The 16,414-nt window shown below is 32.9% G+C and overlaps 1 protein-coding gene and 1 pseudogene across 1 annotated transcript; one reads left to right on the plus strand and one right to left on the minus strand.

The window, feature by feature from the left end:
- The first annotated feature begins 428 nt into the window (after positions 1 to 428).
- LOC107963668 (putative transferase At4g12130, mitochondrial) lies at positions 429 to 2,718 on the plus strand (annotated as a pseudogene).
- A 47-nt stretch (positions 2,719 to 2,765) lies between these two features.
- On the minus strand, positions 2,766 to 7,051 carry LOC107963667 (maspardin). The gene is made up of 8 exons (XM_016900099.2): positions 6,834 to 7,051; positions 5,940 to 6,065; positions 5,393 to 5,491; positions 4,960 to 5,102; positions 4,379 to 4,487; positions 3,806 to 3,913; positions 3,429 to 3,569; positions 2,766 to 3,324 (listed from the first exon to the last, which is right to left on the minus strand). Exons 1-8 carry the CDS (start codon positions 6,903 to 6,905, stop codon positions 2,920 to 2,922), a joined length of 1,203 nt encoding a protein of 400 aa, XP_016755588.2. The 5' UTR covers positions 6,906 to 7,051; the 3' UTR covers positions 2,766 to 2,919.
- Positions 7,052 to 16,414: the final 9,363 nt, after the last annotated feature.

A 16,414-nucleotide genomic window follows, 5' to 3' on the forward strand; every position in this document is an offset into this window, starting at 1 on the left:
TTTTGAAAGGATTAAATAAAATATTTTTCAATTTTGGGGGCCAAAACATAATTTTCTCTTACATTAATTTATAATTTGATATTTTATCAGGAGATAAGATTACAATTTTCTAAAATCTTTGGGAGGGCCTAAAATGTTTGCAATTTAAGCATTGTCGTTACACATTTTTATCATTTTAGTCAATGTTATTATATAAATTTTTCATTTTAATCAATCCATTATTAAATTACCATTAAATACACTCATTTTGATTAATTTTTTTAGAATTAATTTTAGTTTTAGAAAAAGAAAACCTGAAGTTTTATAAGGAATAAATCAATTCTTTAATAGCACAAGTCTTCATTTGATTAAAAATAAACTAAAATCTACAAAAAAAAATAGTGACGAACTAAAATTAATGTATTTAATAACAAATTAACGACCAAGGAATAAAATGATAAAAAATATATAATAACAGTGTCTAAATTGTAATTTTTTTTTATTTTTGGTTCCAAGAACTTATCAACTATGTACTTTACCCTAATATATGCCTCAAATCCAAACATTTCCAAATCTCATTAAGGAAATTCGTCGAACATCTGTTGTGTGTACTTCGTAGTAATCTTGCTCCAAACGTGTTTATGTCACGATCCTAAAACTTGAACGAAGGCTACGTGTGAACCTGCATACTAACTTATAACAAGTATTACAAACCAAACCTTCATCCCAAAAGGACTCCAAAATGAACCGTTTCAGGCCTTGTCTTCTCATCCATCATCGTCACCTTCACCAACTTCAAAATGCCGCTCCTCTTTGCTCTCACTTAAAGTCCCGGTCCGTAATACGATTCTCAGGACCCGACACCATCAAATTCCTTCAGGGTCTTTTATCCAACGATGTACGGAGGTTCGGTGAATCCCCACATGAAGATAACTCGCCCGTAGTTCCGCCTATGTATGCAGCTCTTTTGACTCCTCAAGGAAGGTTTCGTATGACTTTTTCTTGTATAGACAATCCCGGCCGGAGGAGAAGCAGGACAGGAATGGGTCGGTGGAGATTTTGGCCGATGTTGATGGGTCGGTCTTGGATGAGTTGTTGGCTATTCTTAAGATGTGGGTATTTTTAGTTTTTCTTAAAGATTGTTTTTTTATTTATTTATAATTTTGATTGAATTTAGATTTTCAAAGAACAGTTTTTTTTTTTTTTGTTGTTTAAAGAAGATAAGTAATTAGTATGCTCTTGTTTTTATAACTCACAATCAGCATGAATTCTATATTGTTTGTTGAATTAAATCTAAACTGTTCTTGTATCTCTTAAGGCATTGATCATTATACCAACTAGTGTGATGTGTGCTCGTCTTTTATAGTAATAGGAACTCTAAAATTGCTGTTATTGCTTGTTGCATTTACTTAATGTTGCAGATACCGGTTGTGGTCTAAAGTTGATATTGAGAATGTGGCAGAAGACTTCTATTGCTGGCAGAGGTATGGTCGGGGTCTGTCTGAAAAATACCCCATCCGTTGAAGAACCAGTGGCACCTTCAGTTGGTTGGACGGGTGGCGATGATCGTTCTGGCAATTCAGCTTCACATGGAAATGGTGTTGGATGGCAATGGTTTAAGGATCCTAGATTGGATTGTCTCGGTTTTAGGGGAATTTTCCCATCTGGTACCACGCGTGAGTTCACCGAACTTTCGTCATTGGCTTTGAGATAACAATCAGTTTTAAGATGTATTGTTTCGTAAGAGTCGCACCGCTCATGCATGCTACCTATTTGTCACTTATATGTGTTATTTTCTCTGTTGCAGCACCTTTAGTTGAGTCCGATAAAGAAACGGATGAAGAGAAATACCTTTTGTGGAGATTAGAAAAGGGAGTTGCAGAAGGCTCAACTGAAATTCCAAAAGGTGCTTGTTTGATTTGCTGCTAATGGCGTACTTAAGTTTCTCGAATATTTCTTGCATGTTTCAACTTCAATTTTATAGTTTGCATCTGCTTGTGACATTGTTATTATGTTGTTTAGGGAAGGCAAATCCACTTGAATACAATTTTGCAGGCCTAAATGCAATCAGCTTCGATAAAGGGTGCTATGTCGGGCAAGAGCTTATATAGCTCGTACACACCACAGGGGGGTTATTCGCAAACGTTTGCTTCCTTTAAAGTTTCTTGATAATAACGGAAAAGGTAATCTCCCTCGGGTAGGATTTGACAAAGTTAATTATCTTTGCAACGACACGGCTAACACCTTTCTGTTATTTCAGAGGTAGAAAGGAAAGTTACTGCTGGTTCGGAGGTGATTAACACTGCCTCCGGTAAGAAAACAGGGAGTGTGACAACTGCATTTGGTTTTTGTGGAATGGGTGTCTTGCGGCTAGAAGAAGCCTTCAAAGGGTCTGATTCATTGACAATACTGGGACAGGAAGATATAAAGGTTGAAGCAATTAGAGCAGCATGGTGGCCCTCAGAATGGTTTCGAGATCAGCAACATACAGCAGTCGCATAGACTGCCTTACATGCATTGATAAGTTCACCAGGTTTTCGGCCTGGCTTGGCTGTTCACATGGCACAAGACACCGGAACAAGGGGCTCCTCCACGTGTCCGTGTTTCATAGATTTTAAATTCTTCTAGAAGAGAGCTTTGATGCCATTTTGTTTGAATTTCAGTTTAACTGTAACTTCAAGAAATAGAAATAAAGGCAAGAAGAAAGTAGAACATTTGCAAATGCAAATCTATTTTTCATTGAATTAAAATAATGTTTAAATATAAAAAATCCAACAACCATAACCTCGGATTAAGTAATTATATTACACGTGATTTCATGATCAATAAACTCTTAAAAATTATCAACTCAGTTAACAATACTAAAATAGCTAACAAAAAACATGAGAAAAATCAGTGAACAACAACAATGAGAAAGAAACTGCTAAGTTATGTTCTATTTTACACCAGTTCTCTGAATTTCCAAACATTATTTTGAGTAATGTACAACGAGCAAACATAAATGGGAAGCAATGAGAAGATAAAGAACTCCCAAGTCACCTGAAGGACTCCGGTGGCTAAAATGTGTTGATTCTTCATCAATGTTGAATCTTGGCGACCTATGGAAATGACTTTTGCACTGCTGAGTAGCTGATCATATAGGCCGTGATATTCTGAACTTTCAGGAGCCGGAGGTGACTGGCTTTCTTTGGAAGTACTTTCGGGATTGCCCCCATTGCCGTTTGGTTGGTCATCATGATCCTTCTTTTCATCATTCTCTTTGCCGGGGCTCCCACCAGAGCCATCTTTTGGGATGGTTCGAACCAAATCTGGCTTAGCTTCTACTCCAACTCGTCTAAGATGCAGCTGCCATGTTTAACACACCAGTAGAAATAACAGGCTTCTAAATATACTGACAGTACTAAACATTATGAGACAAGTCATGTATTTAAGCATTACACGTTATGTACCTGAAGATGTAGGTTAACTTCATCTGGGCGGGAAAGAAATGGGAAATCCGCGCCTGTTTTCAGATAAGCTCGCCTAGCAGCGGGATACCTCTCACCAAGCTGATCTTTGAGTTCTTGAGGAATTGAAGAGTAGTCATTTGTCTACAAGACCACATAGTCAATGTTAATAATGGAGCCATCAGCTAAAAATGAAGAACTCAACGAAAAATTATTATAAAATCACACTTAAAAGGAATTACAATATATATTTCATTCACTTTTAAAGGAAAAAAAGCTAATGATGTACGTAGGAAATAACCCTTGTTTCCTATAAAAGCATGAATACTTGAAATATGTTTGTGTACAAACCCATGAAAAGTGAGTTTCAGACAACTTACATCCATTATAGTAATGAATGAATCTGAAAGTAGAAGAGGCCCAACTGAAGCATTATCAACTGTGAAAGCCAACCTGGATGCTAAGTCATCTCTTGAGAGAGTTTCGACCTGAAATGATTGTCATATATGGCCTCAGATGGCAAGAGCATGATACATAATGCAGACTTCTAACAGAAAGGCAATAGCCTATAGAAAAGTAAAAGCGTTCAGAATTTCACTGAACATAAAGATGATACACGGAGTGAGATCCACCTTACCTGATTACATTTCTAAATTGATAGAACAAAGTTAAAAATCTAGCAAAACTGTACTAGTATTACATCTAGCTTATGGAAACAAGAACTTTTTCTTGCCAGGATGACCAATTCTAACAGCAGAAGAGGATGTGAAATGCATTGTACATTTATAAACTATCAAGCGGAAGACCAAAAATGCATTGTACATTTATAAACTTGATGCAAGATTGCTTCAAGATCTCATGTGAAAACTATATGAAAGCAACACATGCCTCACACAAAATGATGGTCACAATAAACCAAAAAAGAAAAATGGTCTGTGTTCCTAGAAACTTACCTGTGAAACAACGAAATCTACAGAATCAGCAATGAAAGGTTCTTGAGGTCCATCATGTATTCCTGTTAAGATGTATCGTTTCAACAAAAAAGATGGGGCCCAACCAACACTGCATGTGACAAGGTAATATTTTAGGAACACTCATTTTTACAAGAAACAAGTAATAAAGATCATGAAAGGAGAAAAAACTGAACAGAAACTAAAAAGTATTGATTAAACTTAATAGTTAATATACAACTATGTATAGCAATAGGTAAACCTATATCACAGGCAATACTAGCTCATATAGAAAAAAAATATGTGAAAGCAGAATGAATACAGTTTTTCATTCACCCAATAAATGCACGCGTGCAAGCAGGTGGTCAATTTACAGGAATTGACTCATTGCAAGGAAAATTGTCCTTTACTCGATGCCACACTAAACTGCACATGAATGGTTATTTGTTTTCAAAATGCCAATAAATTTAAAGCACGCTATGAGGCAAACCTTATGAAAATGATCACTGCATGCACAATCCAACAAATAAAACAACTATAATATAATCCAGCCTAGAGTTGATAAGAAGAAAATAGAGACATACATAGGTGCCCAACGCATTGCCGCTGAAAAACTGCTTGTCTCCAAAAATGTATTTGATAGAATTAAGGATTTAACCCGTCTAGGACGATGTTGGGCAAAAAGTTGAGCTAGGAAGCCTCCAAGAGATGTGCCATATAAATGTATCTGTAAAAGATATGTTACTTAGTTTACTACGCAAATGCTAGAATTCAAATTAACAGCTGCTGCCATAAACCAGCAAATTGGGATACGATTGCCATTTTAGAACCATGAAACGAACTTACTATGAGAGTAATTAAGTAAAATATTGTGTCACTTTATGTAGGCAGCCTCTTCTTCATTCCGAAAGATATAAAAGGAATAATAAATATCAAATATCCGCAGAAAAGGAAAAAACAGATGCTGTAGGTAGGGAAGGAATGAAGGATATGCCAAAAAATTAAATAATTTCTCACATGGTGAACATCAATGGCATCCAAGAACTTTTCGAAACTTTGAATCCACTCTTGATGATTCCAAACACATGGAATATCAACAGAAATTACCCGATAACCCTGAACATTTGTGAAATTTAAACTATTAGACGAAACAAGTAAAAATACGTCACCGTCATAAACGTAATGTTTGGTAAGAGACCATATAGTTATTTGAAAAACCATCTACAAGAAACAAGTAAAATGTTTCCACCAACCAACAAATGAAATGGGAGCCTTTCAGGCTGGCAGTGGTTATAAGGAATTAGGAACCAAGTCTCACACAAAACAGAAGTTACAGAACTACAAAACATCCAGTATATCTTAATACAAAAAGCAATAAGGAGACAAATATAGCAGCCATAAAAAAGAACTGATAGCCTATGAAGGTTTCCTTTTATTGTTCTTGTGGGTTTAGAGAGATAAAACAGCCTATCTCAGCTCCCAAAGGAATTCTTCCAAGAACTAAAACAAGGGGGAAAAAAGTACCAAGATATTATCAAAGAGATTATAATAAATATCTTACAACCTTCATGGACAAGGACATGATCTGTTTGTAGTAGACATCTGCTGTCCCAGCAGTTCCAGGAAGACATATAAGTGGAGGAACTACTTTGGGACCAAAATCATAATATCGCCACTGCTTTGTGCCAATCTGTGAAAACAATATGAAACTTCAAAGATAAGTATAAGAAGTAATAGCAGAGACGTGCTGTGTGTCTCCTTTCGAGACACATGCTAAGCAATATAAAAACCAAGGACTGGTCAACTATCCTAGACTTGAAAAAAAAGCATAACTTATCAGAAATCAAAATGTACCTTGTATGACCAACCATATACTTAAAAACAGCTGCCAAGTTACACCATAGAGAAGATAAGGAACCCAAAATCATAAGCATAGAAGTTTAAAAATAATAACAAAACTTCAGCAGCATTAAGGAAAACCAGACAACTACAAACTGGTTAATAACGTCTCATAGAATCAAAATACATTCTTCCCCAGTGCAATAACAATGTCAACTGGTAAACCTGGGCAGATAAAAATTCAAAAATTTACATAATCCAAAACCAACCCTTCAGATATCAAATTGAAATCCCTTAAAAAAAATTTCTCAATGGGGAAATCTAAGTTCATATGGATCAGTGGCTTAATAAAGAAAAACACATTCACAGATGAAACAAAATTAATAAAACAACTTGAATTATAAATGTATAAAAGTAAAACATAGAATTAAACAAATTCTAGGACCAGCTCGAACAACACTTGGCAATTCCGCAATCGAAATTATCACCAACATGACAACCACACAATAGACCATAGCTAAAACAAAAACATACCCAGTACCACAGTAAGCGTAAGCCATTAAACCTATGATCAAAATTTTATAAAAATTAAAAAAACGAAATAAAAAAAATAAATTACAGGGATCTTGTGAAGAGGGACTTGGGACTTGAAGTGGATATAATCTCCGGGCGCCGAGTAGACGCCTTTCATTGTTGAATCCACTGACTCTTACATTCATTCCATTCGATTCTGTTGTTTTGAATCAATCAATTAAATCGATATTCGATCGATGATCCCTCCGTTTTTATTTATTTATTTGTCCCTTTTATTATTGTTTTCTAACTTTCAATGAGTATTAGCTGTTCTTTCTAATTATTATTCCTTTAATTTTCTTTTCACTTGGCTTAATCTATGATTTGATGCATAAGTTTCTCATTTTTTTCTAATTTAGTACTTATATTTTTAGTTTAATCTGTTACTTGTATTAAATTTATATATTTTGGTCCCGGCGTAACTATGGGCTGCCAGGGGTCCCTAAAATAAAAAAAAAATTTTATTTAAGTTTTTTTAAAATTTTTAAAAATTTAAATTAATAAAAGTAAAATTATACTTTGACCCCTTTAAAAATGATAAAATTTTGATTTAATCTTTTAAAAAATTTAAAGATATAAACTATTAAAATGAAGAAAGTATATTTTTACTATCGTAAAAATTATAATTTAATTTTGAATTTTTTTGAATTCAGAGCACAATTGTTTTCTTATCTTGAGAAAAAAAATATTCATAGATATCTATGAAGGTGATTCATATAAATGATACACAATGAGTAGTACTTTCATGAAAGCTAAAAAACTGTAGCAAAGTAAGAAGAACCAAATAAAAAACAACAATCAAAGACCCCAAACATGACAAAAATATGAATATTTCCGTTTAGCGTGCGAGACAAAATAGGTTGAATGACTTTCTCATTAAAAATGGTATCTACATCATTTTATAAGATAAACAATAAAAATAGTTACTTTTATTTGTCTTAGATTATATTTTAGTCATTTATATTTAAAATGTTACGTTTTAGTCACTTATGTTATTATTTTGTTATGAAAGAGTCACTCTTCCGTTAAGTTCCGTTATCTCCCTAACGGAAATCCTACGTGGCAGTCCAACTAAATTTTAAGTGCTAACTTGGATTTACTAATAGGATGGGAATAGATTTTTTATTAAATAAATTTAATTAATTAAAAATTTTAAACCCTAAATCTTAGTTAAAAAACCGTTTATCTCCCCATTTTTTTTATTTTCTTTTTCAATTGACTAAAAAAGCTATTATCATCAAAAAATTTTATTCACGTACAAAAACAAAAGATGATTCAATGGAGGGTCTATGTATGTCTTCTTCACCGACAAATTTATGTTTTAAAACTTAAAATGAAGTGGTTGTCGACAAATAAGAAGATGGTAATTGTTTTTGTTCCTAATAATTGTATTTTCCAATTCTTCACGTTCTTGAATAATTAGTTTCTCAATCCGATTTTTTCTAATCTGAATCGGCTTGTTTGTTCACAATCCCTTTGTAGGTATCCCTTTTTTTTATCTGAAATTCTTTTAGTTGTTAATATTCATATCAAGAATTTTAATTTAGTGTTTTCATTAAACAATAAAAAATCTAATCTTTTGTTTTTCAGTATTGAATAAAAAAGATAGAGGAATGCAAAGATGACATACCTGAACCCTCCATTGAATCCATCTTTATGAAGCAGTCAATTTGATTTCAATTATTTTGATCTTAATAATAGTTTTTCTAGTCAAATGAAAAAAAAAACCATTGAAAAAAAGGAGAGACTGAAGAAAAATTAAAAAGAGGAGATGAACATTTTTTTAGTTAAGGTTTAGGTTTAAAAATTTTAATTAATTAAAGTTTTTAATTGGAAATCTATTTTCATCCTATTTAGAAATCCAAGTTAGCATCTAAAATCTAGTTGGACTGCCACGTAGGATTACCGTTGAGAGATAACGGAGCTTAACGGTAAAGTGATCACTTCATAACAAAATAGTAACATAAGTGACTAAAACGTAACATTTCAAATATAAGTGACTAAAATGTAACCTGAGGCAAACAAAAGTGACTATTTTTGTAGATTACCCTATTTTATACAAAAAACAAATAAGCTTAACTTAGTTGAAAGTTGATCGACTACGATGACTGAACTTGGCTTGTAAGTGTTGGTTTACTTGCTGTGGAGTCTAAAGGAGGATCCCATGTTCCTCTGATCTCGGGTTGTTCGTTCCTCTACTTCTTGGGCTGTGTTTCGCCATTATTGGCTATGTATGGTTGCAAATGTTGGGAGTTTGTTGTTTGGTCTGCTTGTTTTCTCTCTAATTTTACACTTAAGTTTGTTTGTGGTAGTGGTTTCACGTAGCTTGTCCTAATCTTATCTCCTAGTTTGTCCGAATTTGTTTTGCAAATTTACTTGGTTGGAGTATTCTCCTACTAAAAATGTGTTTCTCATGCTATCTTTTCTCAAAACAAATTGTTCATCATGGAACGGATGCATATTCTGTTAAAGGTTTTAATAATTGGAAAAAACTTAATTATGGAAAAAAGTTTGCTTTCTTGAATCATATTGGCCAAGATCCATGCTCTTCACATAATAATGCTGAGAAAAGTTGTCAAGATTTGTTAAATCAATCTCGGCACATTGATAAGGTTATTGATGCACAAAATTTAGATAAAAAAAAATATAACCGCTTACAAGTTAAGACTTCAATTGATGTTGTTCAATGGTTAACTTTGCAAGGATGTGCTTTTAGAGGTCATGATGAAACTTCTAATTCAAGAAATCGAGGTAATTTTCTTGAATTAATTACACTGTTAGCTTTCTATATTGATAAAGTTTCCAAAGTTGTTTAGGACAATGCTCTAAAAAATCCTAAATATACTTCTCATATGATCCAAAAGGAGATTTTACATATTCTTGCAAATAAAGTGCATCATAAAATTCGTGAAAACATTGGAGATTCTAAATTTTTTTATCATTATTAATGAGGCATGTGATGAATCTAAAAGGGATCAAATGGATATTATTTTGAGATATATTAATTAGAAAGGATTTATAAAAAAATGTTTCTTTGATCTTGTACATGTCTAAAATACTGCACCAATAACTTTGAAAGAGGAAGTATGTGTTATTTTTTCTTGGCATTGTCTTGATGTTCAAAATATCTGATATCTGAGGTCAAGGATATGATGGTGCTAGCAACATACGGGGTGAACGGAACAGTTTGCAAGCATTGTTTTTAAATGATTATCCCTATGCATATTATGTTCATTGTTTGGCTCATCGACTCTAGTTGGCACTAGTTGCTGCTTCTCGAGAGGTAATTCCTATTCATAATTTTTTCTCTGATTTGAACTTTATTATTAATATAATTAGTGCATCTTGCAAATGCCATGATCAATTACAAGTTGCCTAAGCAATTGAAATGGCAAATATGTTGGCAATTTATGAACTTGAAATTGATAAATGACTTAACCAAATTAGCACTATGAAACGAGCTAGAGAAACCCGTTGGAGCTCTCATTTTAGTTATGTTTGTAGCTTGATAACCATGTTTGATGCTACTTGTTTTGTTCTAGAAAATAGTATTGAAAGTGGCTCTAATTATTCTATCTGCGGGGATGCAGCTGCAACATATAAGAAGATTACATCTTTTGATTTTATTTTTATCTTATATCTAGTGTCATATCCCAAAAATCGGGTTAGTAGAAACTAGGTTAATGAAATGAGAATGGTCACATCCGAATTTCTTTTAGATGACCTTATCACATTTGATAATAAATATCAATTATAATGATTAAGTAGAGGTAAAGCTGTCCTTGATGATCTGAGTTTAAATCTTGTAATACTCCTCATCCGTATTCATGATCAGAATAGGGTTACAAGGTATTATCGATCAATCACATCATTTAACATACATAATTCATACATTTATGCATTCTTACTCAAATGCCATTCAATCATATTCACATTGTCCCTTATAAGGGCCTACAAGGCCTTAAACATGCTTTAGAAGTGGTTCGAGACTAAACCGATATCATACAAAATTTATGAAAAACTTAGAAATTTTTCATCTATACAAGGGTCACACGCCCGTGTGAACAGACTGTGTGCCTTACACGGTTAGTAGACACGCCCGTGTCACAAGCCATGTGGAAATAGGGAATACATACTGACTTGGGTCACACGGCCGACCACATGCCTGTGTGCCCTTCGAAGTGGCCACACATGCTCGTGTGCCAGGTTTTGTGCTAGGTCATGCCAATCCTATAGGGTATACTGACTTATGTAACAGGGCCAAGTCACACGCCGGTGTGCTAGGCCATGTGCCATTTAGGGGGGTATACTAATTTGTGCCAAACGGTCAGTCACATGCCCGTGTGTGAGGCCGTGTGGAGCACACTAATTTCAACTCAATTTCAACACCAAGGGACACACGACCGTGTAACCTAATTGTGTGTTGCACACGGCTGAGACACATGCCCGTATCTCTACCTGTATGGACAAAAATAGGTCATTTGCAAAGCCAATTTGCCACCCTTTTTACACATACCTACACAAGTTCATATGGTAATGTTTTAAGTCACAAATATGTAACCAAAGTTCATCAATCAACACATAATCATACATTATCCATTTCAACTAAATTCAATACCCAATTCCATACCATTTACTCAATCAAATACCAAACAATTTAACTTGCTATACTAAACATAATTTACATATATAATTCATCTAACTAAACCAATTCAAATATACATAATCACTTCAACTCCATTCATTCATTATAAGTCTATTACCAAACATTAAAAGTAAAACCCTTGCAGTTTCATAAAGCATCATTAAGTTTATCATCTTATGCCATTACAAATGGCCAAAATACATATACATCAAACATACCAAAATGACTCAAGCCTATACATGCTATATACCATATATACATAGATTCAAAAGTACCAAAATAGATGTTCGATAGTGTGATGAAGTCTCTGACGATTCCCAAATCCGAGCTAGCTTCGTAGAACTATAAAACATAGGAACAATTAAACAAAGTAAGCTATAAGCTTAGTAAGTTCGTATGTGAACATGAAATAATTACAACACTCATTAACAACTCAAATTGGAAAATATCATTAACATTTAAAGCTTCATTTCATGAATTAAATAAAACTTATCCATATCTCAATTTTTAAGTTCACAACTTTAACAACTCGATACTTGAATAGTTTTCCGTACATACCTGTACCGATACATTTCTATTTCTTATCAATACCCTTATCAAACCACTCCGGTTTACTAATGCTCACAATACAATTTCATCAATTTTCCAATGCCATAGTCCAACTATGGTCTTACACACATACTTTGCAAAGGCTTTGCCGTGGTCTTTCATTCGTATGCCATAACCCGGTTATGGTCTTATTATTCGATTGTCATAGCCAGGCCATGATCTTGTTCAGCAACTTGCCTTATTCAATTCGTACTTTTCATTTAATATCTCAACATTTGTTCAATAGAATAATTAATGTTTCAATTTCATCCATCAAAATAGATAGGTACACATTTAAGTTCAATTTTATGAACTTACCTCCTATTCGGAATTGACGAATCGGATCAACTATTCGACAACCTTGCTTTTCCCCTGATCTAAATTCGAATGCTTTCTTTCTTGATCTATAAATTCAAAATTAACTTATTTATTCATATACTCATTCAATTTAATCGAAAAATATACACTTAGGCATTTTTACACATTTTCCCCTAATGTTTCACAACTTTTACAAATTAGTCCTTATTTCACAAAAATACAAATTCAAACAATTTAATCCAATTTCATCATAGCCAAATTTCACTAGTGTCCCTAGTAGCCCACATAGTTCATTTATTTCACATTTTAACCACTCAATTTGCACTTTTCACAATTTAATCCCTTTTTGACTTTTTGTCAAAAATCATTTTACAAAACTAGTTTAACTATAAACAAACTTTCATAATCTATCATAATTCATCAAATTACTCAAGCATTCAACAATTTCAAAATTTTAAACCCTTAACAAGTTCAAAATCTATGGTACGAGATAGCTAGAATACAAAGCAAATATCTCAAAAACGTAAAAATCATCAAAAACCGAGCTCAAATCGTACCTTAATCAAGCCTAATGTGTGCCGAACCCTAAGTGTTCATCAATGGCTTCTTTTATTCTTCAATATGTGGTCATAAGAAGAACAGGTGGACAAAATTCTATTTGTTTTTATTATATTAACCTTTATTAATGAATTACTATACTAACCTTAATAATAAACATATAAATCATATAATGGATGTCCATTAATGTCCATTAACATATAGAATGGTCTAATTACCATTTAAGGCCATTAAACTTAAAATCCAAGGCCAATTGACACCTTTAAAAAATAGAATGCAACTTTTGCATTTTAAGTGATTTAGTCCTTTTTCTCAAATTGAACTATTAAACGATAAAATTAGCTCACGAAATTTTTACACATGCATGCTATCATGCTGTAAACACCAAAAATAATATTAAAATAATTTTTCAACATCGGATTTATGATTTTGAAACCACTGTTTCAATTTAGCTAAAACCAGGCTGTTACAAATCCCTTCCCTCTTGTTAATTTCTATTTGGTGCAAATTTGTTTTAAACCTTTAACAAAGGTCATCCCATGCTTTTAAATATTTTTGGTTAAAAGGGGAACAAGCAAGCGAGTGGTCAAGTCGTTAAGAGCTTAATTAATTTCCTAAAGGTTCTATGTTCAATTCCAAATTCTTTCCTTATGTGTGAGTCAACTTTCCCTCATTAAGCTCTCTTTTCACTCCCATAATCCCCTTTTTGCTCATTTGTCCCTTCAACATACCATTCTCTTCACCCTTACCTTATGTGATTCATTAAACCTAGACAAGATGAAGAACACCCTTTTGTTCCATCTTTTCATTCTTTTCCTTTTCATTGTCATTCCTCTTATTTGCTCTTCTATTTTCTCTCTTCCTCACATGAACCACCATTATTTTGATTTGGTCTCCTTTTCTCCACTGTTAGCCACCACCTTTTGACCTAAACAACACCATTCCATCATCCATCCTCCTCTTCTCTTCTTCTTTTTGTTCTTTCATCGTCCTTAGCGCCAGCATCCACCACTATGGTAACCACTATGCAACTCTTTGCTTTTTATTTTTTTATTTTTCTCTCTTCTCATTTCTACTCTTTTAAGTGAGTGACTAAACCCATATTATTTTCTTCTCCTTCGTCGAACTCCCGCCTCCGTCGTCGGACCATCGCCATTGTCGTTGCTGTAGCACCACCGCTGACGGATGTGTTTCCTCCTCTTTTCTTCATCATTTTTTAACCTACACAATTTCTTTTAGTAAATAAAATCATACACTATTTATTTCACTTAGTTTCTTATATTTTAAGTCTTTATTTCATAAACTTACTCTTAATCAAGCCCCTCTTTAGATAGTTCAATTTTTCTGGATCGAAATCAAGACGATCCATCGATCTCTCTTTTTCGACCGAGATAAAGTAAGTACAAGGGTTGAATGAGAACCACTCCTCCCTCACTATTTCTCTCTTGACCGAATATTCATAAGAGTTATGGTGAGTTTTTCCCTTGTTTATTAACATTTAGTTATGATGTTTTTTTGAAGAGCTAATCAACATCAATACAAAAAATCATCAAACTCGTGAAAGGAATCATGATTCTTAATTCACAAGGGTAAGTGTCAAATGGGAGATTCGTTTAATAAACTTATCTTTTATGATGATCATGGTAAACTTTGACGAAGGACTACCGTTTGTGTGACTAGTTGATCCATTGGATAGATCTAAGTGTAGGTGTCTTAGAGATTTGTAACACATCAGATTTACAATCAGGTGTGGGTTTTTACATTAATTAAAAAAATATGAAAATATATTTCATGTTGTTAAAATTTTATTAGTATTATTAAATGATGCTTATCAAGAATACTTTATGTATTCGAAAAGAGGAATAAAAACCCATTGAATTGGAATATTTAAGTAAGTGAAACTAAATTGTTGTTTTTTGTGATTTGTATGATGTGTGATCTTGATTATTATTATTGATATAAAATGTATGAAAATCTCATTATCATGTTATGTGATGTTATTGCATATGTGAGTTTCACATGATTTATAAAATGTGAAATATTGATATATATATTGTGTAAATATATGATCAGCATGTTAAGCATGCCTATGTGATTTTAAGTGATAAGTGATATAATGAGCATGTCTCACATGCCAAAGTGAAAAACTGATTTTTGTTGCAATATCACATGCATGGTGTGAGATATGTGAAAGAATGAAGAAGTGATAGTTTATCTACAAAAGTGGTGGCTTGTCCATAATATTATAAAGTGGTGGTTTATTTGCAAAAGTGGTGGCTTATCCACAATATTATTAAGTGACAGTTTATCTGCATTACTGTGAAACTGTTTACAAATTAGAGTATTTGGATGGACAAGTTCTAGGGAACTTGATTGTGGTGCGCAACGATGATGGGGTAGAATGTGTTAAATGTTTTATAAAACAACATCGCCATGATCATGTGCATAAAGTGAAATGTTTACTTGATTGATCATTATGTGTTTATTTACATTTATTTGTTAAAAGATTCACACTGGGCTTTAAAAGCTCACCCCTTTAGTGCTATAACCTTTCAAGTAATACTCGGACATAGGGTTGGATTCAGCATTCGGTGGAGCCTCTCGAATAGTTTACTTTATGGATTTTTAAACTATATGGTTTCTGTTTGTGACTTTGGACACTTTTTTTATTTTGAGTTGTTGGTCATTTTATAACTTAGAACTGCTATGCATGCATAAAAAAAAATCATGCGATTTCAAGTATTTTAAAATATGGAGTTTATTTAAACTATTTACAATTTTACATGGTTTAAAACAAAATTATAATTCGTAATTTTCTAAGTAGTTTTATGAAAGTCTGTTGTGAAAGATTTTTACACAACCTTTTTAGTAAATAATTATAATACAAAATCTTTATTTTCAAATAACTTAAAATGACATTATAATATAATGTCGCACTTTACTTTCAAAAGATTATATTTTTAATAAGTATTTTTTTCAAAGAAAAAAATCATTAAATATTTAAATTTCTATGTTTTCACAAAACACCTCAACCCTAGTCAATTTCAAGTATTGTTAAAGTAACTTCCGAGATTCAGTCATAACATTTAGGCTTGGTTTAGGGCGTTACAACTAGTGAAAGAGTTAATGAGTATTATAGATATTAGTTGTTAGCATCTACAACAAAAAACCCAAGATATAGTAAATGCTATGTCTTTAGTCTCAAACACCAAAACTTTGAAACAAAAGTCGAGAGAAGATGGTTGCGACAATTTGTTGGAAGTTGTGAAAGCATTTTGTGAAAAGTACTATATTGAGGTTCTTGAAATGGATTCTCCATATGTGGCAAACCACGGTCATCACCAACATATTGATTTCAATATGGAGCACCATTATCAGGTTGAGATATTCAATGCTGCTATAGATTCTCAACTTCTTGAGCTAAATAGTAAATTTAATGAACTGGCAATTGATCTTCTTACCCTTAGCTCTGTTTTGGATCCTAAGGATGCTTATAAATCTTTCAATATGGATTATAT

The sequence above is a fragment of the Gossypium hirsutum genome, chromosome A03, assembly GCF_007990345.1.
Source record: "Gossypium hirsutum isolate 1008001.06 chromosome A03, Gossypium_hirsutum_v2.1, whole genome shotgun sequence".
NCBI lineage: Eukaryota > Viridiplantae > Streptophyta > Magnoliopsida > Malvales > Malvaceae > Gossypium > Gossypium hirsutum.